Below are 26,018 nucleotides of genomic sequence, written 5' to 3'. Positions count from 1 at the left end.
GTTAGTTATTTAAATAGAAAAAATAATACAGTACAAAATATCTCTTCATAATTGGATGTAATTTATCTCCTTAAATTCACTTAATGAATGACATATGTCTTATTTTTTCTATAATATATTTTAAAATGAAAGTTTATTAAATCAAGGAAAATAAGACACTTGTCAAAATACTAAATGAATTTAATGAGATAAACTATCTTCTAGTATGGGGAAATACTTTATTTTTATCCATAAATGCCTATTTTGTACAAGAGAATAAAATATCTCTCGGTAAAAGGAGATAATTTATCTCATTCAAGCACTAAAATCATGGTATGTATCTTATTTAATTATTTTTATAAAAATATTCCTAAAAGCTAAACAAAATAGTACACATATCATATTTTTAGTAGACAAAAGAAATAAGTTATTTACTAATATAAAAAAGATACTTTATTTTCTTTAAACTGTTATAATAGTCATAGTCAAATGAATTATAAGTAAAATTTATTGATATTCTGAATCAAATTAAATAGCTTAGCAAAAATGTATGTTTGGTATTCCAAGATAATTTTGATATAGAGTAATGGAGGAGCATTTCATCCATACTGTTTATTCTTAATCCTTATTTGTCATTAAGGCAAAATAATTTCCAAAAAAACATAGTACCTAATTCTTGTTACAAGTCTTTATTCTAATGATGTAAAGTCTGCTAAATCACAGAAAAACCAAAAGATTAATGATTTGATTCTTATAAGCGATATTTGTTGTAAAGAATTATCACACATTCTGACATAGATTAGTTTATTACCAATAGGTTGAGAAAATACTTTTGTTTGTAAAAAAATAATAGCTTTTTAATCTTATTAATTTTTCATTATGTGTATGATAATGCTTACAAATATTTTTAAAAGAATAATTGTAAACTCTCCTACTTAATTCTCCTACAAATATTTTAAAAATCTTGTACAAATTCTTCAATTTAAAGCAATATTTAGAGAAAGCAATAAAGGTATATTTAGAAGAACAATAAAAAACACAATTTTGGAAACTAATGCATCACTAATCACACAAATCAGTCGTTGTTTATATCTTAATTTTCAGCTTTAATATTAATGCAATTGCATTATAATAAAGTTTATTGTCATTATGATTCTAGTTGACTTAAACTGTTAAACAAGATTTTTTGGGTGTTATCAAGGGTATTATTTTTTTAGGTAAGAATTAATCTTTTTCAAGATATGTGATTATTTATCCCAATAAATATCACTCTCAATAGTCAAATTGTCTCAATGAAAGATGAATATATATCATTCAAAGGAGAAAAACTTCTTAAACAAATTACACTCTATTTTTAACCAATACACTAACGTCATTATGCATCAATATGCCTAAGTCAACAGTTAAGAAATTCATTTTATTTTTATAAGCTTTTTAATTGCTATGAAGTTGAATATATTTTTTTTAAAAGGAAATGGTTTATTCAATACACCAGGAAATAATGTTTTTAATTTTTTCCATATATACTTTTGTTATTTTAAATATCTTTGACATATATCCTAATTATTAACTCAATTCTAATACGTATTTCTAATAAAAAAAAAACTGGTTTTATTAATTGCAACCTTGAAAAAAAGGATAAAGAGTATGTTATTAAATTCGGAATGTTCACTTACAGTTGGGTTAATAAGTTTCTAGTTGGACTATTGAGTTAATTGTTGGATTGAATTAATTAATTTACTTCTAAAAACTTCATAATATAAACTAATATTATTAACAGGTTTATACTCTAAATTCAAAAACATTACTATATATGATTAAACAATCATCACTACTGCAAATTGTAATAAATAGGTTGAAAGTTTTAACAAAAAAGGCTTATAATTTAATTATAACAAAATCGCACAACTAAATTTAAAGTTTAATCAAACAATTAATATTTTGTTAGAAAATAAAGCTAACAAATAATAAATGTAACTATAAATAAGTTAATTTTTTTTCCTTCGTATCAAAATGTCACCATTTTTAATTTTTTTAAATATTTGTTGATTAACTCGACTAATCTAATTATTCGAGACACTTATTTTAGACTTGAAGTGACTAAATTAATTTGAATTATCTTGATTTTGATACAAAACCACCTAGATATAACATTCAAATTGACTAAATAACCTATTCATGAGCAATTAATGATAATGAACCTTAAACAAGTAAGTTTTATTGGGAAATTAGAATATCATTTTTTGTTTTTAAAAAAAATATCAAGGTTTTTATCCTTAATTATATTTTTGAGAGATACTTAATTTAGACATAATTCTTTGATTCGTTTTTTAAAACCGGGGTTGTCAAAATCTGAAGAAGAAAAACTACGTTTTCTTTTCTTATTCCAAGTAGTAAAATAAAAGCAGAAAGAAAATGGAAAAACTAGGAAAAAGTTCAACCGTGTAGACAATTAATTCCCGTTCACCGCGTACAATCCGCTTGAAGTAATATCTGTCTTGTTATTGGATAAGATCTACTATGCAAAACTCTCTTTAAAATCCGAATAATTGAAAACATATTAATTTAAAAAAATTAAATATACATTACATTTATGTGATCAGATGTAATATTACTGTATTACATGTATTGTTAATTAGGAAAAGATGTAAGTACTGACAATGTATGAAATTTATATACTACCATTGTATAATATATCATTGATATTTAATTGTTGTTGACTTTTTAAGAAAAATAATTCAAATGAGTAGTGTATGATAGAGTGCATGTGTATGAATCTTTACACTGTTAGTATCAGTGTTGTTGGAACCGGACCGGACCGGACGGTCCGACCGGTCTGACCGCTGACCGGACTTGAAAACGGCTTTGGTTTGCCGTCTTAACCGAATGAGAGTTGGACCGCTTTGAACCGGAAAAAATCCGGTCCGACCATGTTAAACCCGGTTAAACTGGATTAACCCGGGAAGTAAACCGGACGGCTCACTTAAAAATAAAAAAAAATGGGACAATGTTCTAATATTTTGTTTTACTACGGTCCAGAAAAAGATAAAAAGGTATTATTTCAATATATTATACATAATTATTAATTATATAAAGTTTTACATTTATATATAACTATATATTTATAAATAAAAATTATTAATTATGTACAAAATCATCCGGTCAGACCGGACGGTTTAACCGTTTAAACCGGTTAAACCTAATACGGGACCTCTTCCGGTTTGACGTCCGGCTCGGGTTTCACAACACTGGTTAGTATATAAATTTTACACTCATTATCAATTTATTACTAGTTGAAAAATATATTTAAATTATAAAATTAATTATTTTTTTGACCAATGACAATGACTAAGGTGTTTATCCAATAAATTCTAGATTTAAAAATTCAATTCTTGAGAACAACAGTCTCATCTTTTACAAGTAAACCTCTCCACTCTCATCAAATACACTCACCTCAATCGACACTCTTTACATTCTAATTCCCTTCACTTTTTAGTATTCACTCTCCCCTTGCTTCTTTCTCTCATCTTGCTGACAATTTTGAAAAAGATCACCAAAAAAGAAAGTAACTAAAAAAAAAGCTTCCAACTTTAAATTGCCCATAAAGAAAAGCCTCCAATTTTCAAGTTTTATGATTTTTTAGGTCGCCTAGCTGGCATTGGTTCTTTTTAAGAATGAATAAGGATGTGGATTTTGCAGCTGTACTCTGTCTGTGAGATTGTGCGTGGTCTCTGTTGGAATCATTATTAAACCGTGTTTTGTTCTTGGTCCTTTCTGTTTAGTTGGTTTTTGAAAATCTTGATCTCTGTTTGGTTTTAGTTGGACTAAGTCCCATTTGCTTGCTTCAGTTGACAGCGTCACACACGCTTCAACTGCCATTCGGACAATCTTCTATTTGCTTATCTGTCTTTGATTTGGTAAGACATTTTCTTGATTTTTTCTTCACCCATTTCATTTAATTATTATTCATCTGCTACTTCCTCTTGCTACATGAAATGGACCAACTTATTCTAATAGGGTTGTTGTTGTTTTCTTTCTTTATGTTTTTTTTTTAATTAGCGTGTTTTTGAAATCTTGTCATGTTTTGACCCGTTCTGAAAATTTGCTAATAAAAGTAGTGGGTGTGATGTTATTGAATATTTGGATTATGAAATTGCAGGTGTTGCTGTAGTGTGTAATTTCATCATCTCACCATGTCCTCTAAATTAACCAAGCATGGATCATCATCTATGGTTCGGAAGATCACACAGCTGAGTAGTGATCTCGATCAAGAAAGCGAAAATGTGAGTGTTGGCCTTGCTACTTATACAGTGCACATTCCTCCAACCCCAGATAACCAGCCTATGGAGATTGCTCTGGAGAGGTCCAATACAAGGAGAGTGGTGGACCAGTATGCATCTAGTTCTATTTTTACTGGTGGCTTCAATCAGGCTACACGAGCGCATTTTATGGAGACGGTGACCGAATCTGATTCCAGCGACCCTCAGATGACTGGTACGAACGGGTCATCTTGTGCAGTTCCTGGTTGTGGTGGAAAGCTCTTGGCTGATGAGAGAGGACTGGATATACTTTATTGTGATTGTGGTTACAAGATCTGTAGGGATTGTCATAGAGATGCTTTGAGTTCTGATGAGGGGATTTGCCCTGGGTGCAAAGAGCCTTTCAAGGATTTGGATATGCAAGATGCTTCTATGGTCAACCACCAGGCGCTGCCCTTGCCACACGGTGATGAGGTGCCCAGGATGGAGAGGAGGATGTCACTGATGAAATCGGGACCGTTGGCCAGGAGCCAAACTAATGATCAAAATTTGTCGAGGAGCGAAACTAATGAATTTGATCATACTCAATGGTTGTTTGAAACTAAGGGGAGCTATGGATATGGGAACGCTATGTGGCCAAAAGATTCTGAGAATGATGCTAGTTCTGGTTCTGAATGGATGGGTGGTGACCCTAATGCATTCCAGGATAAGCAGTGGAAACCTTTGACCCGGAAATTGAGTATTTCTGCTGCAATTCTTAGTCCATACCGGTATGTGTTAGAGCCTTTTCCTTTATACTTTTTCCATGTTTTTTTACTTGATTGTGGAGATGACTTGCTGGGACTGGTTTTTTTCAATGCCCAATTGATGCAATATTTGTTCTCTGTTATAGTTGATAATTTCAACTCAAGCTGGATTTTCAAATATCTGATACTGGATTTGAATTATTTTCTTTGCAATTGCATGTTCCCTCTTTTTTTAGTGTTGGTATATTTCTTGTAGAATTTCTTTTCATAAAAGAATGGAGAAAATTTCATGTTATAGAAATGTTGAACGGATACCAACTTACGTACTTAGAATTACCAGTGGCTAAGGTTCAGTTGTCACAAACTTCATATTTCCCCATTTTTTGTTGTCCTTGAACAAACGATACCAATGCTCCAATAGCTAAGCCTAATTTCTCGTGATTTGTTGAAAACTTACTCCTACAAATTGATAGTGTGGGCTTCATTTTGTTTCAAACCTACCAATTATATTACTTGTCTTGTTTTATGTCATTTTGTGGCGCTTGCTTGTCTTCTTATTCATAATTATGACCATGTCCATCCATTATTTCTGTTTTGCTGCTGGAGTTGATCACTTGTGCTACTGCAATTTATTCTCTACCTGCTTTACTATTATTTGAATAAACAATTTAACTTAAAGTTGGTTTTCATTTTGTTGTTTTAACTTTTAGACTCATAATATTCATCCGGCTGGTGGTGCTTGGTTTTTTTCTAACATGGAGGGTCCAACATCCCAATGATGAAGCAGTATGGCTGTGGGGTATGTCTGTGGTTTGCGAAATCTGGTTTGCCTTCTCTTGGTTGCTTGATCAGCTTCCTAAGCTCTACCCCATAAATCGTGTTGCTGATCTTGATGTCTTAAAAGAGAAGTTTGAAACTCCCAGTCCCCTCAATCCTGCTGGCAAGTCGGATCTTCCAGGAATGGACATTTTTGTGTCAACTGCAGATCCGGAAAAAGAGCCGCCACTTGTCACTGCAAATACTATTCTTTCTATTCTTGCTGTTGATTATCCTGTTGAGAAACTTTCATGTTATGTCTCTGATGATGGAGGTGCCCTTCTAACTTTTGAGGCCATGGCAGAGGCTGCAAGTTTTGCCAATTTGTGGGTTCCTTTTTGTCGGAAGCATGACATTGAACCTAGGAACCCAGAATCTTATTTTAGTCTAAAGAAAGATCCTTACAAGAACAAGGTACGTTCTGACTTTGTAAGGGATCGCAGGCGGGTAAAGCGAGAGTATGACGAGTTCAAGGTCCGGGTTAATGCCCTTCCTGATTCGATCCGGAGGCGTTCTGATGCTTACAATGCCAGAGAGGAGATCAAAGCTATGAAGCTCTGGAGAGAGAAGGGAACCGATGAACCAAGGGAGAGTATGAAAATTTCTAAAGCTACTTGGATGAATGATGGTACACACTGGCCTGGGACTTGGACAACTAGTGCACCGGAACATTCCAGGGGTGACCATGCCAGTATCGTTCAGGTAACTATCACTCTTTATGAGGCTCTCATTACGAGTATTTGTTTTTCAATCTGGTTAGGATATTACTAACTTCAAGTTCTTGGTGGTCAAAACTTGAACGGTATTACTTGATATTGTTCATATTTTATTTTGTTGCAAACAGGTAACTATTGACTTATCATAGTTTGATATGAACATTGGATGTGCTAATCATCTATTGTCTTTCATATGCAGGTAATGATAAAACCCCCAAATGATGAACCACTGGCAGGCACAACATCAGATTCAACCGACATTGATTTAACTGAAGTTGATATTCGTCTACCTATGCTTGTCTATGTGTCTCGTGAAAAACGACCTGGATATGATCACAACAAGAAAGCTGGGGCCATGAATGCCCTGGTTCGAGCCTCAGCCATAATGTCCAATGGCGCTTTCATACTTAACCTTGACTGTGATCACTATGTATATAACTCCGAGGCACTGAGGGAAGGCATGTGCTACATGTTAGACCGTGGTGGGGAAAGTATCTGCTATGTTCAATTCCCGCAAAGGTTTGAAGGAATTGATCCTTCTGATCGCTATGCCAATCATAACACTGTCTTCTTTGATGTCAATATGCGGGCTCTTGATGGACTTCAAGGTCCTGTATATGTTGGCACTGGATGCCTATTCCGAAGGATTGCACTTTATGGATTTGATCCACCAACAGTTAAAGAAGAAACCGGTTGGTTTGGTCGTAAGAATAAGAAATCCTCGTCGGTTGCCTCTGTCCCTGAAGTTGGTTATTCTGAGGACCAGTCATTGAGAAATGGCAGCACTGATGATGAAGAAATGAACATTCTTCTTATTCCTAAGGGTTTTGGCAATTCTAGTCTCTTCGTTGACTCAATTAGGTTGGCGGAATACCAAGGGCGTCCCCTTGCTGATCATCAATCTATCAAGAACGGACGACCTCCAGGTGCTCTAATCCGTCCTCGGGAACCTCTGGATGCTGCGACTGTTGCCGAGGCAATCAGTGTTATCTCATGCTGGTATGAAGATAAGACTGAATGGGGCGATAGAGTTGGATGGATTTATGGATCGGTAACTGAGGATGTTGTGACAGGTTATAGAATGCACAACAGAGGATGGAGGTCTATATATTGTGTGACCAAGAGGGATGCTTTTCATGGCACTGCTCCAATCAATCTGACTGATCGGCTTCACCAGGTTCTTCGATGGGCAACCGGCTCTGTTGAAATATTCTTTTCGCGTAACAATGCTCTTTTAGCTAGCTCTAGAATGATGTTCCTGCAGAGGATTGCTTACCTTAATGTTGGAATCTACCCTTTTACTTCCATCTTTCTCATTGTTTACTGCTTCGTTCCTGCACTTTCCCTCTTCACTGGGAAGTTCATTGTCCAGACCCTTCAAATAACCTTCCTAGTTTATTTATTGGGCATCACAATAACCCTTGTTTTACTCGCCGTTCTGGAGGTCAAGTGGTCTGGTATTGACCTTGAAGAGTGGTGGAGGAATGAGCAATTCTGGTTGATTGGAGGCACAAGTGCCCATCTTGCTGCTGTCCTTCAAGGTCTACTAAAGGTGATAGCTGGCATTGAGATATCATTCACCTTGACATCAAAATCTGGCGGTGATGATGAAAACGATGAATTCGCTGATCTTTATATGCTCAAGTGGACCTCTCTTATGATACCGCCACTCACAATCATGATGATGAATGTGATAGCAATAGCTGTGGCAGTTAGCCGGACCATATACAGCAATGATAATAAGTGGAGCAGTTTGCTCGGAGGTGTGTTCTTCAGTTTTTGGGTGTTGGCTCATCTGTATCCCTTTGCAAAGGGACTTATGGGTAGAAGAGGTAGGACTCCTACTATTGTGTATGTATGGGCAGGTCTAATATCAATCACTATTTCACTCCTTTGGGTTGCTATTAGCCCTCCCTCTGGAAACAGCCAAATTGGAGGGTCATTCCAATTCCCTTGATTTTGTAGTGCTCACTTTTCAGGTAGCACTTGTAAGTAAATCTGAAAGGCATTTTGGTTGATTAAGATTTTGTAGCTATGATTCATTTGTTGGCTAAGCTTTTGCTTACACATTTTATTCATCATACAAGTAAAGGACATTACATTTTTTCCAGCTCATACTGATGGATCCCCCTGCTATACCCCATCATTTTTTAATTGTTCCTTTGTGGATTCTTGTGACATTTATCTCTCTAGTGGAACAACTTTTATACCATAAATTCTCCCAATATAATTTTGCTTCTATTATTTCGTTGTCTTTTATGTCCTTCATTTCTTATGAAGAGTAGGAAAAATTCCTCCTTTGGAATTTTATTCTCATAAGAAGTAACTTATCTTTATGCTTTGTTTGGATGGGTGGAGTAGAAGGGGAAGGAATGGAATTGAAACCACTAAAGTGGTGTTCCATTGTTTGGGAATTGTTTCATTGATGAAATGGAACTCTCCTTCTAGACTCCTAAAATTCATTCCTTTTCAATTTGAGGTCGAGCCTTGGAATGAAAAACTTTCCCTTTCCATTCTATCCCCTCCAAAACTGTGAAACATAACCTTAAGTTTTTTCGAACACATTTTTAGTTAACAATTGCTAGTCTTTATACTCATATAATCACCATGATGTTCTACCGTAATAACTGAACTATGAAGCTCATGTCTCCCATGCAAAAAAAATTGATAAACCATGCAACCGTGGGTTTTGATAACTTCTTCTTCACTTCTAGTGTGATAAAGTTGAAATTATTGCTATAGTTGAAACTGCACAATACTATAATTTTCTAGAAAAAAGGTGAGCAAAAATGTGGATACAATGAAATGTTCTGTTATCCATTTGTCATAATCAGCAATCAATTTTCCATTATTTTTCCTCATACTTCAAGACCATTTCTAATCTACTGTATTTTTTTTTGAAGTGTAATATACTATAACTAGAACTATCGAATTATCTTCTTACACCGAATATGCTGAATCTCCAATTTTTACTTGGTCATAGAAATAGTCCATGTCAACAATTCATCATGTTCATTCAAATGCCACTAGCTGGTTAGGTGGAGTAACTTTCAATTCATCTTCTATAGGTAATGTTTAAAAGACAGAGCCAAATATTTAGTCAATGAGAAATCATAATCCAATTGGTTCAACTAATTAAATTGGCTATAAGTTATGATTAAACCGAAATAGAACTGGTTCTTGATTCTACCAATTCAACTCATCTAGTTCAATTTTTTAAAACACTAGTTCTACTTGCAGGGTAATTATAGAATGACAAGAAAAAGTCATTTAACGGAAAATTCAAAAACCTATGGGTGTTGGAAAGGGTGTTATTGACAGAAAATGCTCTTCAAAATTGGCTAAGATTTTGTGTATAATAACGTGTGCTGGTGAATTTGATCTTTCTAACACAATATAGTTAGCAGTTATTAGGCATGATCTTAAACATTAAACATTTGTTTGCGAGTTAAATTTTAGAGAATAATAAAAGGAAAAGAAATACTTTAGAGTCATCTAACAAATATATTTCATGACGCCGAAACTTTTATTTTCTATTCATTTTTCTCTAAAATTTAACTTTAAGATAACCTACTGTTTCCCTCAAATAATACACAATCCCATCTAGAGCACCTCAAATCAATTAGTCAAGTTAAAATAAAATAAAAAAAGAGCGAAGTGATTGTTCTTCAATTTAAGCACGTTCCTTATAGCCAAAGTCTCAAAAAGTTTCTATCTGAAAAGAAAATTGGATGGAACAGGTAAGAATTCACTAGGTAGCAATAACTATTATTATTATTATTATTATTATTATTATTATTATTATTATTATTATTATTATTATTATTATTATTATTATTATTATTATTATTATTATTATTATTATTATTATTATTATTATTATTATTATTATTATTATTATTATTATTATTATTATTATTATTATTATTATTATTATTAGTGTGTACAGATACTTCGTATCTGCCGGTCAATATTGCATAATATTATATATTCAGTTTTTATATATTTTATTTTTTATAATTAGAATATATTTATTATATCTAGTGTACTTTATATTATAATTTTTGTGTGTTTATGATAATGTATAGTTTAAGGTGAGAAATATGATTAATTAATGTATTGATGATGATTAATTAGGATTATATAGTTTTTTTTTGTAAAAATTAAATAATGTGAAGGGCAAAATAGAAAATCAAAATTACACCATGGTAGAAGTTATATTATGTTTTGCATTTATATATACTAGTATGTACAGACACTTCGTGTTTGCCGATCAATATTGCATGATATTATATATTCAGTTTTTATATATTTCATTTTTTTCATAATTAGAATATAATTGTTGTATTCAATGTACTTTACATTATAATTTTTGCGTGTTTATAATAATATATAGTTTAAAATAAGAGATGTGGTTAATTAATGTGTTGGTGGTGATTAATTAGAATTATTTTAAAATCCTGAAAGTGTTGGGCGTGGTAGCTTACAGCTATCAAAATTAACTATGTACTTGTCTAGAAGCTTTTTGTTAGAAGTCTTCTCTAGAAGTTTGGAGTGAAGAAAGATAAAAAATATACACTAGGAAAACATATTTGTGTTGACTTGGACACGTTCAACAATGTTTGCAGATAAAGAAACGATAATTCTCCAACAAAATTAGTATATAAATTTCGTTATCCAAAAAATATAACATATATTATTTGTAAATATATTATTACTATAAAAGTACAACCTCCTAAAACATGCCAAGTTAAGAAGATTTGTAGGCTCATCTTAGAATAATATGTATCATCTCCTTGCATGTATAATGCATGATACTCCAAAATGATTGTCATGAGTACTAACCTGACACACATATAATAAGTAATAAGTAGATAGAGGATATAACCCAAATAGAAATTACTAATGCATTCAAAATACCAATTTTCTTGTTAAGCTATTTGCATTCTTATGAAATGAAACGAAGACTATGTCAATTTATCTAAATCACATTTCTTCTTTGTTTATTTTGTTTTAATTTAAATAATTTATGTAATTTTGTTAAAACTTGTTAATTGAAATATACATCTTATTTTTTAATTAAAGTATCCGTTCACCTTATTACTATAAAAATGTAAAGAAGTTGTTTAAGCATTACTCTCCATCATCATACATCCATTCTTAACGTACACATATCCTTCACTCTCACAAAATTATGATCACAAGAATGGGACTTGGTGAGAGAGCTCGAGTAAGGGGAGGGATGGGAATATGGGATTGTCATTGCCACTAAATAAGAACTAGGGTTCCTTATCACAAAATACATAAATAAAAAATTTACCACTTTAAAAATGTTTTAATTATCTTTGATTAAATTGTTATTTTAAATTAAAAATTCAAAATCAATTTCTAAAAGGGCTTTATCGTCACACTTGTAAGTGTTGTGAGCCACATTAATGTGAAAATAGAGGAGAAGACCAAAATCACTAAAATGAGACGCTTAAGGAATTGGTAGAGTGAAGTTGGAACATTAAACACTAATTTCGACAAACTGTCAAATTAGAAGGACAAAAAAATGCATTTAAACGAGATAGAATCATTGACTTATTATTTTCCTAAGAGTATATTGTGAAAATCAACCACACACAAAAATAAACATTATTATTTACATCTCACCAATCTTTACATATAACCCTTATTGGTAACATCCACCAGAGTTTTAGTACGACTCTTTCGCCTAGCCTGCCGGCGGCGGCTGCCACTGGATCTCAACCTTCCGGTCTCCATAAACCTTTCCTGCTCCGCGGGTATAATATTACACTCAGGCATTAGTGTAGGATACCTTAATGTATCATAGCAATACGAGTAATACATGAAATGCTTTCGGAACTTATGCATAGCACGTCGACGCATAGGGGTCATTGTGGCATATTCTTGAGCTTCTAGATCAATGTGTTGGTCGGCACAAGCTTTGTCATCAGAAACTTCTTGGATGGGATTAACGGGACAACCTTTGAGAACTAGGTCCTTGAATTCAGCTATAAAAGGTGCATACTTATAATTAGCCTTGTATCTTCCACCTGATGTGGCCCAATTTGAAGCATCCCATATGGTAGCATATAATGACATTGGCTTAGACGGATAATCACCTCCCATCTCAACACTTCGTAACACTTCTCTAATTGGAACATCATCAATGTAAAATCTGCAATAGTTCAACCATATAATGATGAATAATTAGCCATGGGTATATGGTGATATTAATTTATTTAATAAACGAAGTTCACTATAGGAATAATTAGGTGGAATTATGGGGGCAGGGTTTGGCAAACGGTATAGGAATATATTATGAACTTGCTTTAGTTTGGTAATCTTAGTCCTAATTTTTTGGCTTGTCTTTGGGTGAGTACCCTTTTTTATATATATTTTGCTCATACAAAAATCTAACTAAAATTGTTGATATTTATCAGTGATTGGAAAAATACAGCCCACATGCTTCTACATGATATATGACCTAATTCTGCTTCTAAATTGAGAAAAAAAATGTTTGATTAATAAAATATATTGTCACTGCATCATATATTATTCATATTTTTTTATTACCGACTCTTTAAAAAGTAATACAAAAAATGATAATAATATACTGATTGTATATAACCTTACATTTACTGTACATAGTGTTACACTCATCTGAATTATATAATGGCATTTTGTAGGCCCAGTTGGACTTGGACTAATAGCAATATGTTCTACTTACTATGCTTTGTGTGGTTTACATTATTTAATTAGATTAAGGCCGGCATAATATTTTTCCCAGGGGTATATTGTTCCAATCATATTCTCTCTCTATATGCCCAAGATTCATAAATATAATTTCGTAGTAAGAAATTAATTAGTAAAACTAGGAACTTTGCTCACCCCACAATCAAACGATATTATAGGCTTATCACATCATAGAATCAAAACAAAGTTTTTGCAAAACCATATAAATGGGAAGGACCATGATGGAATATGTCTGACTTTCAAACAAAAGAGTCGTATATCACATGTATTACACACATAACATATAAGGATAAGCACAAATTGACGTAAGAGAAAAAAACTCGAATAATTGTGTTATACTTTATCATCAACCGCCATAAAGAAAAAAAATGATAAGACTGAAAGCTATTTAATTGAAATACTATACACAAAACAAAATTCAAGTTGGCCATGAGCATGGGCCCAATATATCTGACTAAAACTGGGAAAAGTATCACAATTCAAAACCATCACTAACATCTAAAACCATCAATTTAGTAATGAAAACTGTATACTCTCAACTATTAGCTATTTCATACATACACACAAGTTGTATAGACGACGCATCTCACACGCAATTTCAAACACTTACCCGCTTCACGTTAAGTCAAACAAAACCAATTCAATCATATATTACTAGCACACCATATTAAAGTTCGACACTAAGCCATAAATATACATTACCTAAAATATCTCTAGTACAAAATAAGCCAATACGTAACACATAAATGTATGTATAAACATGACATGGATATAGAAATTCCCTTACATGACGTTTTTGGCTGTCCATAGGATGCTGTATCTATGGTATTCTTTGGTTGGGTCGAACCATAAGCGGTAACGCTCCTCTCGGCCACGGTTGGTGCTACCGTTGCCGTACAAGTTTGTTTGAAACTGCCATGGTTTACCGGCGACGTTACCTAAGAATTCGAAGTCCAACTCATCGTGGCTTTTCTGAAACACATCACCGTTGGATGTCTGTACCAAGAAAAAACACCAATCATGTTTAAAACAGTTCTTGCAGAGTCAGAATATTTACAAAAAATATATAATTTTCCTTAAATGGTAGTTTATTATATTTATTTTAAATAATGTTCCTTACTATTTAAATATTTACTTGTCACGGGTATCATAGTTTTATTAATATAGTATCAAGGTACTAATGTAATAATATAACAGTTAAACTGATATTCATTAATTAATCGAAAACCGCTAAAAGTTAGATATATATAAATATTACTATTAAAAAATTAATAAAGAAGATATACTTAATTTTTTTCATTACAAATTAACTTTAAATAATTATAATAAGATTGGTTCATCAGTTGAACCCGCACCAACCGGTTTACATCACTGAATCACTGTGATGTTCATGTGTATAATAATGAAACTGATTTTCATACTGTAACGGTAAGGGAAGCCCTTGAAGAATGCAAAGCCCAATTACTAACACTGCACTGCTTGAACAGTTTAAATTTGTTTCAATTTTTGTTCGTTTAGAAAGTCAAACATATAAGGTGAGTTAAGAAACAACAAATATTAAATTGACTTTGCTACATATGTCATAAAAAATGATAAAGGTTAGGAAACGGGAAAATTAGAGTTTAACTGAGCAAATTAAAGGAGTTTGACTAATTTCAATTTAGCGGGTTTTTCTGATCACACGTAATTAATTGAATTATTTTTTATAATAAGATGCACTCTTGGAGCATTCTGAATGCTTACTTTCCTTTTTTTTTATTCTGAATTATTTTTTTTTCCTTTTTTATTCCTTTTTTTTAGCCATCAAATTGTTTCTCACTTTGTTAATTTAGAAATTACATGGATAGGAGTATCACTTATTTTCCTAATTTATTTATCTCTTGATTATTAATATTTTTATTGCTGATAAAAAAAACAACTATGTAAAGGAAAACCCATAAAGGAAAAATTAAAGCATCATAAAATATGAAGCAGATTTGTTGCTTAAATGTGGAGATTATATTTTATATGTATGCAATATTTCAATCTTTTAATAAAATTTTACTTTAAAAAAATGAAGCAGATTTTTTCCAAAAAAATATAATAAAATAATCCCATCATCTTTTCACCAGAGAACTGAGTCGTGAAAGGAATTAAACAACATGAACTTATCAAATATATTAAACTTAATGAAGAAACAAATACCATTTCTGCTACTTACATAAAAGGCAACGCACACACCAGCAGTATAATTCGACGGCAACTTGATATTTGCACTGAAGAATCCATACCGGTACATGTTGGAGGAAATAAAACCAGAACCTATTCATCACACGAACAGAAATATATATATTTTTAACAAATATATATATAAAACCTTCCATGAACAAAATATGAACCTATTTACACGAAGAGAAATATTTTTTATAACAAATATATATAAAACCTTCCATGAAGGAAATACATGAAGTTGTTTTTCAATAGAATTCTTTTTATTATACATCAATAAATATTATCATCATCGCTGCAAATTTAATTATTACCTGTATAGCGATCGAGTAGGAGTTTAACGCCGTTGTCATCGGCGGTGCGGACAACGTTGGAACCTCCGAAGAGTAAAGAATATCCGTCGCTGAAGGGTATGGTGGCGAGGTCGAAGGCTGCGTTACTGAAACTGAAGAAGAAGAAGAAGAAAATAAGAGAAAATAGATTATGAGTTTTGGGTGTTGTCCCAAAACAACGTAAGTTATGATCCATACTAATTTTGATTAGTTTTTCTGTTTCTGATGTTGTTTCTCTCTCTATCTTCCACCCTTTGTTTTCTCTATTCAGTTTATTTTTATACACAACCACTAGGGAGAAGTGATGATAGGTCTTTTGCTGCTGCTATGTTTTGTTTATTTTTATTTAATTTCTTACTATATTTAATAATTTAATCTGATATTATATTTACTAATTTGATTTGTTATTATATTTAATAATTTAATTTATTATTATATTCAGTAATTTAATTTGAGTCTGCAACATTGCCCTCGGCTGTGTGAGATTATTATAAGGCATGCCACTGTGTGGAAGTTTGCGTTTGCTAGAGCATGTGGTTTCAAATTTTATGAATTTTTTGTTTAGCTCAGAATATGTGCTTATCGTTAGGTTGTTGCTATCATTGTTGGATTGAAGAGTATTTATTTTATTTTCTAGGAGAGTTAGGCCTCTTTATTAATAAAAAGACAATTATATCAAAAATAAAGAAAAATAACCATTAATAATATATTTATTTTTTAGTTACAATAAAGTTATATTTTTATTATTACATACAAATGGAAATATATTGAGAAAGTGCCATATGACCTTGGAGAAAAAGTAGTTTGCATAAATATCAGTGATATAAGAATTTTTACATTTTCAAAGTATAATTCATAATTTATATTTGATTAATATTAACTTTAAAATATAATTAATACAAATGGGTAATTAATGACGTAGTGTTTTTATATATATAAATATCTAAGATATTACTCAATATATTGGAGTGACCACTAATATGATAAAAGATTATCAATTCATGATTTTGTTATATTGAATACCATGTTATGGAGGCTTTATTATCTATTTATGATTCTCTTATATTGACATTCATGCTTTAGAGACTTTATTTTCTTCATCTGCTATGGAGGCTTTATTTACGAGTTTAAATTAATAGTTTAATATTAATATATTGTTGATGTTAAAAAAATTATATGGTTAATATATCATAAATTGCTTATTTATATTATCTTTTTAATAGTCAATAATCATAAATTAATAATATCACTAGTGTATAGATGTTAAATTATTAAATTAAACAAAAATAATCATCACATGTCATGAGGACCCAATAGTAATATTTCTTATGTTTGAGGTGTTTTATGCTATTATGTTATATATGACAAAATAATTGAACCTACAAAAGAAGAAAACCATAGAGGAGAGTGAGGTCTAATACCTCCACACATGTACCAAAAGATGGACATCAATCATTTATCTTCAAAATTGTCTCATTTTATATTTTGAACTAATAGCATAACTTTCTATTATAGAAATAATTGACTTAGGATGACAAAAAAAAAGTATGCGGTAAAACTTGTACAAGGGTGTGGGTCACAAATCGATACCTGCAAGTTGTACAAACATGTTTTTAAAATACTCATTGTACGTATGGGAAGATATGGATATTATTATGGTACTCGTGTCAGTGAATTCTTATTATTTGTATGATTACTATATTATTTTTACTTAAAACAAAAAGTATATTACCCTAACCTTCATTATATTATCTATATTTTTTCTTTTTACTTTGTTTGCATTTTTTTAACCTTGCTTACATCTTTTATTGAATTTGATGATGGAACACCCTACAAATATTACTACATATGCAAAAAGATGCATGTCTTGCAAAGAAAATATATTCTTTTTATTAAGGAAATGAACACAATAATCACATAAATAGAAAACACTGATAGATTTAGCATTTTTGGAAACTACTCGTATTTATCATTCTAATGCACCACCTTATTATGAAGTATGTATTTTATGCTAGTATTTATGCACCGGCCTCATTTTTTTCTAATGGAGGAGGTATCTATTCTAATTTCTCAATTTATTTTTAGGAACTAGAGAGCATTCAATACCTAATATAATGTCCATATATTGTTGGTTTTTTACACTCACAATACCTTATACACAACTGATTTATGTTGTTTATGTTTAAAAGTTAAAAATAATTAATATATAAAATAAATGATATATTGATAATATAAAAATAACTATATATATTAAATCGGTAAACATTTTGATAGGAAATGACCACGTATATAAAGTAGCCGTTTCTTTTATTTAAGCAGATGATGTAGGGATGAATAAATTAGGCATTAAATTAGGTCATTATAACTACTGGCTAACAAGGTTTATTTAGGAATCTTTGAGTCTCATGGTTATTGGTACAAGTTGTATATGTTTAATTATTCTTAAGCAATGTTTTGAGTTCAAGTCTTGTAAATGCAAAAAAGTATCTGCTTAAAAAATTAGTCCTACATACTTATGGATATTCCCGGTTCGAAGTGGAAAAAAATACAGGATAGTGTTGTTATATAGTGGAATAGATTAGATTTTTTTAATAACAAAACTTAACAAAAAGATTGTTTTATATTTTTATGTGGACAGATGTATTTAAACTTTTAAACTACTAACATTTTTATTTCTTGAATTTCTTTCACAGATTCAAATCTATTTACCATTAAACTCAAACTCCATCGAGATATTTTTATGAATCGATTTCAGTATGCAGCAAAATGATTAAGAATACATGTCATTATAGGCCATTTTTATTCAGTATAGCGTTTTATGTACAATAATAAAATGAATATATCATTTGATTCATCAATTAATGTACTTAGATTTTTTTTTATTTATTATTATTATTATTATTATTTTAGAATACGTATAATTAATGATGGTAACAAGTAAATGAAGATATAAAAATAATAGACTTTTGTATGTTAATGCCTATTGTGTGCTGATTTTGCAAGACCAAGGAGCAAATGACATCTCTTAATTTGGTATTAGTTGAAATTTGAAACCAAAAGGATTCTCAACCCAAAGTTTTCATTCACAACCTAACTTTTTTTTTTTTCATGTGTGATTGTATTATCTGGGCAGAGACAAGGATCATCTGTCTAAATATATTCCTGTCCCTATGTATCTAGCCAATAAAATTTCATAAAATAATGTAAAAATATTAATTTATATTATTATAATATATATTTTTGTTTAAGTTAAATTTTTTAATTAGACGGGGACACCTAGTGAGACATTACGGGAACAGGTGATCCCAACCAGGGGACCCACTTTCTATGACACTTTTATTGCATCCCCGTAGAATAGGACAATTCTCTCGCAATAATCATATCCATACATTAAGATTAACACTACATTTAACAATTAATTAGTTATGACAAATCCAATTAAATATTGGAAGCATGACAGCTCATATGAGAAAAAACTTAAAAGCTAATATATATATATATATTCAGACAATGAAGTTGATTGGAAAACAACCGATGCAATCATTACCCAAAAGAATGCTCCTAAAAAGAAATAAGAAAATTCTATTAAAGTAAAATAGTAAAGGCGTGCACGAGATAAATAGAACACAAAAGTGAGAATTTTATTGCAACGCAAATAAAATAAAATTAGAAATTTGCTTGTACAACAAGAAATAACAAAATTTGTTTTTTACATGTAATTGGAAAGTGTCTTTGAGCCATTTTGACTTCTCAATATAACTGAAAACTTAATTTTGTTTTGGATCTTACATTAAAAATTATTCCACATGAATATCAGTTTGAATCAAATTGAATACGCAAGGTAACTTAAAAATCTTGTAATAAAGAGGGCTGATATAGCCCAAATTGACTTTCCAACCACATGGGAAAAGGTGGATTTTTAAAGATTCTCTTTTGTATTTTGCAATTAAATTCCCACATAAAGTTGATTGTACACTAATAATGTGAAGAGGAAAGTAGTGGACTTCTAGTATTCACAAAATGTGTTACTATATTGTTTGTGATTGATTGAAAAAATATATTTAAATTAAAAAATTAATAATTAAGTATTTTTCTGACTAATCACAAAGAGTAACACGTGAAGTAATATACTTTTTGGGACAGAAGATATCCATGATATGAAGAACCAGTCAAGTGAAATGTCAATTTAGCATGTTTGAAAAAATGGTAGCTTGTGAAGGAAGAGAAGGATGTAACATGCATGCAAAGAGCCCTCCATCATTAAACTAGATTTGGCAATTCCAACTTTACAAATATGAATATGAAGCAATCCAGGTATGTAGCACCTATGATTAAGTGAATATGCATTTACATAATAAAAGTAATCACTATAATTTGCTTGCAAATGAAAACCAAATACAGATCATAGATTCTGAAGTGTTACCTAGATAACATGTTCCTTAAGCAATGTCTAGTAAGTCATAACTCATATTAACTATTTAACATAATCAAGAGGAACTTAGTTCAACTGCACCACACTCAAGTTTTAGCGCCCCAGTGGAAAGTATTAACCCAAGTACATTATTATACACACAGCCACTGCAAATTTCAGCTCTGACATATGTAAAAAGAATATATTTGCAATGAACAAATATCAAAATGGTTACATAGAAATGTATCATTTAAGTTTGATTAACTCAAGTGAAACTAGAGGGTTCCAATAAAAGAGAGGCCATATATCAAGAAAGATCTTTCAGCCAAGACTACAACATAAAAATGCACCATTATTGAGCAGAATGTAGTAATTCATGCACATCTCCTTAATCTGAAAATCTAGCAAACTTGGGTAATACAAAGCAATGGCATACATGTTTCATAAGATTATTTTTTCAATTGGACAACAGATTCCTATGAACTTTAAAAGTAAGTACATATGAAGGAAATAAAGTAGTACCAACTATCAACTTTCTATTAGTCTTTAAAAAATCAGTCGAATAACCAAAAATGTTTTCCTAACCTCACTTCTATATGCCCCCAATAGTAAGTAAATCTGAAGGAAGTGAAGCAGGATCAAGTTCCCAACAGTCTTTCAATAGTTCAGGAGTTTCATGGTCACGTGGAAATTTCCGCGCAGGAATTTGATGAGAAATTAACCACATGTCATCCTTTCCAAGAAATCTAATAGCATGACTACCCATCTCTTGTCTCTTAAATACTGTCCTGTAACCATCAACCTTCTCAAGATATGCCATGCTAAGATCACTCATCTCGCTGTAACTTGTAAGAAATACAACAATGTCATAGCATATCTTGCCCTTCACTGCAAGTCTTCTTTTATCCACATCTAGAGCTGCATCGCCATAAAGTGCCCACACCGAACCCTTCTTGGGATGAACTTTGTAAAGTTCACGGGCTGGGCGGTCACAGTTAACAACATGAGAAAAGATATTTATTGAATTTATGGTAGTTTTCGAGGAAACTTTAAATCTTCCACAAGGTATATGAACTCCCATATTACCCGAATTAATTATCTTTTCACCCCCATTGTTCTGTAGATCTAACCAATTTACTCGCACTTCAAAAGGATTTGCACAAATGAATTCATCGACCAACGCATAAGTCCTTGGCATTCCATCGTCGTCGTCATATACCGCCCACACTTGGCCTTTCTTAAAGCTTCTCTCTGATCTATCTTTGTCAAAATCATAGAAATCTGAATCCACCACAGCCATATTTTCCACATTGCCTACACTACAATCCCTATGCTTCTCAAGTCTCAATTCCCTTTTCTTCATAGAAGCCTTAGGCTTCTCCACGATTGCTGGCTTCATACTCTTCTTCAAACTCCTTGTTTTCCCTATCTCTGAACCCCTATTATTTTCTGAACCCTCAACTTTCTCCCCTTGTTTGTTTCTCTTATCCTTGCCCTTCTCCTCCTCATTTTCCATTAGCTTCAACTTCACCTTCTTCTGCTGCAACTTTTTCTTCACCTCATTCTGAAATTTAGCCAATGTCATCGTGTCTTCACCGGTCTTAATCCTCTTTGGACCCGAACTCTCGAATACTTCCGCAACTGTACTCATCATCTTCTTCAAACCTCTGGTTCTCAACCTCCCAATGCCCCATTCAGCAACATCTTCTTCCTTCTCCAAATCCCCATTACCCATTTCATCAATTACAACTTTACCCTTCAAAGCTCCCATCTTTGAACCTCACTTGTTCATTCTTATAGAGATGGAGGATCTAAGTCAAGGATTTTGTACAAATAGAGAGATGGTTGGTTTTGAAATTGTCTCTGCTATGCTTTTCAGTCGTAAGTCTTCTTTTTCTTCCTCTCTTGTTGTTGCTGCTGCCGCTATTTGGAATATGGGATTGGAAGGAACAGAGAAAGGTTTTGTGAGGGTTTTGGAATTAGGGAAAGATGGACTGAAAACGATTAATTCATTAAATTTGAACCTGGGCTCATGAGTACATGTGAGTAAGCTGGCCGGTCCAATGGGCTCAATTTAGAACCTTACAAGTGAATCCACCATTTTTATATTCTCGCACGGAAGACAATACTAACTGAGCTAAAATTATCTACAGGTATATTAGACTAATTATATATGTTTATTATCTTATACATGTAAAAGATATAGATGTAATCTCTTAATCAAAATAGAGTTCTAATTATAATAAAGTTAAACAAAATAATATATTTTGTCAAAACAAATACAAATAATATAATAATCAACATTTTTTCATTATTTTTGTTCATTATGATATAATATAAGAGAGATTTAAGCACATTCTTAAAATTATTGTTGCAGTTTGTAATAAACAAAAAATAATAAATAGACATTCACTCATACAGTGGTATTAAGTGTAATTTTATATATAATTATGAGTGATTTGTGTATGAATATAGAAGAGATGAATAATTTATATAATTTCAGAAGAAGAATATAATTTACTCCTTAATTTACTAGTTTGATTTCATCTATAAATCTATTTAAAAAAAATGATGTTTAAAGATTGATTTGAATAGTAAGTATACTTAAAATATAGTATATCTAATTTAAAATATAAATATATAAGATTTTAAAAAACTTTTAAATATACAAACAAGCTTGCATTTAAATAATATATTATATATAATTTTAAATATTATTCTAACAATAATAATTATATTATATTTTTATATCAAAATTTAGTTTTAATAATTTTATTTATATTAAAATTAAGATAGTATAATAAAAAAATATTTATATTAAAATAACATAATATAATTAAACAAAAATCTCCACCCTTGACTATTATTTGTGACTAATATTAATTTTTACCCAATATTGGACTTTTAGTATGAGAAAATATATAAATTAGAATCTTTTTTATACTACCAATGATCTCATCACATTATTAGTAAGAAACTAACTTCATTTATGATACATAGCAATCAATCTCAACAAATATCGTCTACATCAAAAAATGAGACTTTAAGGCATAAATGGTAGCTAATTAGTAGGGTTATTTGATAATCCCAACTTTAGGGCCACTGAAGAAAAAGATAACAAAAAAATTTAAAAAAAATTTAAACGATAACCTTCAAAAGAAAAAGATAATAAAAAATTCAAAATAAAAGGAAATGCAAAAATTGTGGGCTCAGGGAGTAAATGGGGATTTCAGCTTCACTGTGCAAAATGGGAACGAGTCTCAGCGGACAGCGACACCGTACGACGACCCATTTGTTCTTCTCAGTCAATATTCAAATCCGAAGCACACATTTTACCTTAACTAAATAAACCCTAATTTTTTATCTGCCCCCAATTTCATATAATCCTATAACAATTTATAATATATGGTACTTTCAAATACAACACCACAAAAGTTAGAACATATATTCTAAATTATCAAGAGACTAAGAAAGTAAAATATATATATATATAACAACTTCGTAAATAGTAATGTGTATAACATTAACCTAATAACAATTTAGTAACATATATAACATAATAATTTACATTAAATTGATAATTTGAGTCATAAAACTGGTTGACGAATTCAAACATAACTATAATATTATTATACCTTAGAATTTATTTATTTTATATGTGCTTCGGTTCCAAAAGTTCCTAAACATAAATAGTTCATTGAAAAATAACTGAATCAAACCACGAAACTGAACCAACCATGAAACTGAACTGAACCGCAAAGCTGAACCGAAGCGAACCACATTTTGTGGTTTGGTTCGGTTTGGTTCCACCGGTTTCGCGCTTTAAACCGGAACCACTTACACCTAAAGATGACAAAATGGGCTGCCAAACCCATTTTGTCTATACCCGCCCGCAATAATTTAAGCGGATGCGAGCATGCCCATATCGGCTTAACAAATAAATTTCATTGTCCTGTCCATTTTAAAACGAGCTAAATAGCTTGCGGGTGGCCCGTATACATTGTTGAATAATTAAAATAAATTAAAAATTCATATAATAAATAAATTTAAACTAAAATGCTGGCTATATGGAGACACTCCCAGACATTGGCCATTTTGCTGTTTATACTTCCACCCCTAAATATGGTATTTTGGAATCTGCTGGTGTTAATTTTCAAGAGAACTTAATTATAGTATGTTTAAAAATTAGTTAATTAGATAGTATATAGTAATAATTACTAAAAACATATATAATGATTGAATCTAATAATCTATAACAACATAATAATTTCAGTCAAAATTGACTAATATGAAATAATTAATATAGTTAAAATATACAATTTTTTGTATATTATTAATTTTCAACCTTTCCTTTTATTTAATAATTGATAAATTGAAATTTCATAAATAAAAGAGAGAGAAATTATATGGAGTGACACTTGCATCATCCACCCTTCATTATCAATTATCACTCACTCTTTAAAAAAGTAATACAAATAAATGAATTGTGGATGATACACTGTATATAAATCTTTACATTGTCAGTACATATATTAGATACTATCTCAATTTCTCTATGAGAATGTATTTTTGGGTAAGAATTTCTAAATGTAGAGAATAAAATAACTTAGTCTCAAATAATACTAGCAAATAACCCGTCCAATTGCACTAGACATTATTTATTTGGTGTACGATTATGAATACATTTTACATGTGTATTCACATGGTTTAAAAACACATATATTATTCGTGCATTTACATGATTAAAATCACACATGTTACTTGTACATTTGTATTGCTAAGAACACACATGTTATCCTGCATTCTTATGGTTAAAAACGCACATGTTACTCGTACATTCGTAATGCTAAGAAACGACATGTTACCAGTGTATTCATATCAATGTTTTGAAACTCGAGTCGGACATCAAATCGGAAGAGGTCTCGTATTAGGTTTAACCGGTTATATCGTATGGTTGGACCGAATGATTTCATATATAATATATCATTTTTATCTATAAATACATAGTTATATATAAACACAAAATTTTATATAATTAATAATTATATATAATTTTATTAAAATAACATCTTTCTGTCTTTTTGAATCATAGTAAATAAAATATTAGAGTAATGTTCTATTTTTTGAAATTTTAAGTAAACCGTCCGGTTCACTTCCCGGGTTATTGAAGTTCAACCGAGTTTAATATGGTTGGATCAGAATTTCTCCGTTTTAAAATGGTCCAACCCCTCACTCAGTTAAGACTATAAACTAGAACCATTTTCAAGTCTGGTCAGTGGTCAAACTGGTCATATTGTCCTGTCCGGTCTGGTTATCACAACACTAATTCATATAGTTAAAACATACATGTTATCCGTATATCGTATTATTAAAAACATACATGTAACTCGTATATTTGTATGTTCAAACACATAAGGAAAATAAATGACAATTTCAAATTTAAATTTTATAATGAAAATATGAAATCCAAACATGATACTATGTGATTTTTTTAAAATAAATATTTTAGAAGGTGTAGAAAACGAAATGATGTTTTCAATTTCAAATCTGGTTTTTTAATGAAAATAGGGAAATCAAATCGTGATAATATATGATTCTTTTTTATTAAAAATATTTAAAAGTTAAAAAAAACTTCAATTTCAAATTTGTTTTTTAATTATAATAGAGAAAAATTAAAATCCAAAAAATTAAAATTGTGGTAAACTCAGTGAGAAAAATATCACAATATTTTTATGGGATAAAAAATAAAATAATTCTTTATAGTAATAGTAAACTCTAAATAGTACAAA

At 30.9% G+C, this 26,018-nt stretch overlaps 3 protein-coding genes across 3 annotated transcripts; 1 reads left to right on the top strand and 2 right to left on the bottom strand.

The window, feature by feature from the left end:
• LOC109349071 (cellulose synthase-like protein D2) lies at positions 3,430-8,623 on the top strand. Its single transcript, XM_019589720.1, has 4 exons — positions 3,430-3,896; positions 4,139-5,008; positions 5,695-6,502; positions 6,716-8,623. Exons 2-4 carry the CDS (start codon positions 4,173-4,175, stop codon positions 8,471-8,473), a joined length of 3,402 nt encoding a protein of 1,133 aa, XP_019445265.1. The 5' UTR covers positions 3,430-3,896; positions 4,139-4,172; the 3' UTR covers positions 8,474-8,623.
• On the bottom strand, positions 12,128-16,094 carry LOC109349070 (probable xyloglucan endotransglucosylase/hydrolase protein 30). The gene is made up of 4 exons (XM_019589719.1): positions 15,801-16,094; positions 15,479-15,579; positions 14,066-14,274; positions 12,128-12,700 (listed from the first exon to the last, which is right to left on the bottom strand). Exons 1-4 carry the CDS (start codon positions 16,012-16,014, stop codon positions 12,178-12,180), a joined length of 1,047 nt encoding a protein of 348 aa, XP_019445264.1. The 5' UTR covers positions 16,015-16,094; the 3' UTR covers positions 12,128-12,177.
• LOC109349659 lies at positions 20,117-22,211 on the bottom strand. The gene has a single exon (XM_019590557.1). It carries the CDS (start codon positions 21,998-22,000, stop codon positions 20,822-20,824), a length of 1,179 nt encoding a protein of 392 aa, XP_019446102.1. The 5' UTR covers positions 22,001-22,211; the 3' UTR covers positions 20,117-20,821.

Source organism: Lupinus angustifolius, chromosome LG06, assembly GCF_001865875.1.
Source record: "Lupinus angustifolius cultivar Tanjil chromosome LG06, LupAngTanjil_v1.0, whole genome shotgun sequence".
NCBI classification, from domain to species: domain Eukaryota; kingdom Viridiplantae; phylum Streptophyta; class Magnoliopsida; order Fabales; family Fabaceae; genus Lupinus; species Lupinus angustifolius.
This window is presented reverse-complemented; position numbering and strand designations above follow the sequence as displayed.

What these genes read in the sequence shown, in the direction of transcription:
- LOC109349071 (XM_019589720.1), top strand. Translation starts at nt 4,173, where the DNA reads ATGTCCTCTAAATTAACCAAGCATGGATCATCATCTATGGTTCGGAAG. An exon ending in GCAATTCTTAGTCCATACCG is followed by an intron (nt 5,009 to 5,694) that starts GTATGTGTTAGA and finishes TTTAACTTTTAG; the next exon opens with ACTCATAATATTCATCCGGC. An exon ending in ACCATGCCAGTATCGTTCAG is followed by an intron (nt 6,503 to 6,715) that starts GTAACTATCACT and finishes TTTCATATGCAG; the next exon opens with GTAATGATAAAACCCCCAAA.
- LOC109349070 (XM_019589719.1), bottom strand. Translation starts at nt 16,014, where the DNA reads ATGGATCATAACTTACGTTGTTTTGGGACAACACCCAAAACTCATAAT. An exon ending in CCTACTCGATCGCTATACAG is followed by an intron (nt 15,580 to 15,800) that starts GTAATAATTAAA and finishes TGTGATGAATAG; the next exon opens with GTTCTGGTTTTATTTCCTCC. An exon ending in GTGTGTGCGTTGCCTTTTAT is followed by an intron (nt 14,275 to 15,478) that starts GTAAGTAGCAGA and finishes TTCTTGGTACAG; the next exon opens with ACATCCAACGGTGATGTGTT.
- LOC109349659 (XM_019590557.1), bottom strand. Translation starts at nt 22,000, where the DNA reads ATGGGAGCTTTGAAGGGTAAAGTTGTAATTGATGAAATGGGTAATGGG.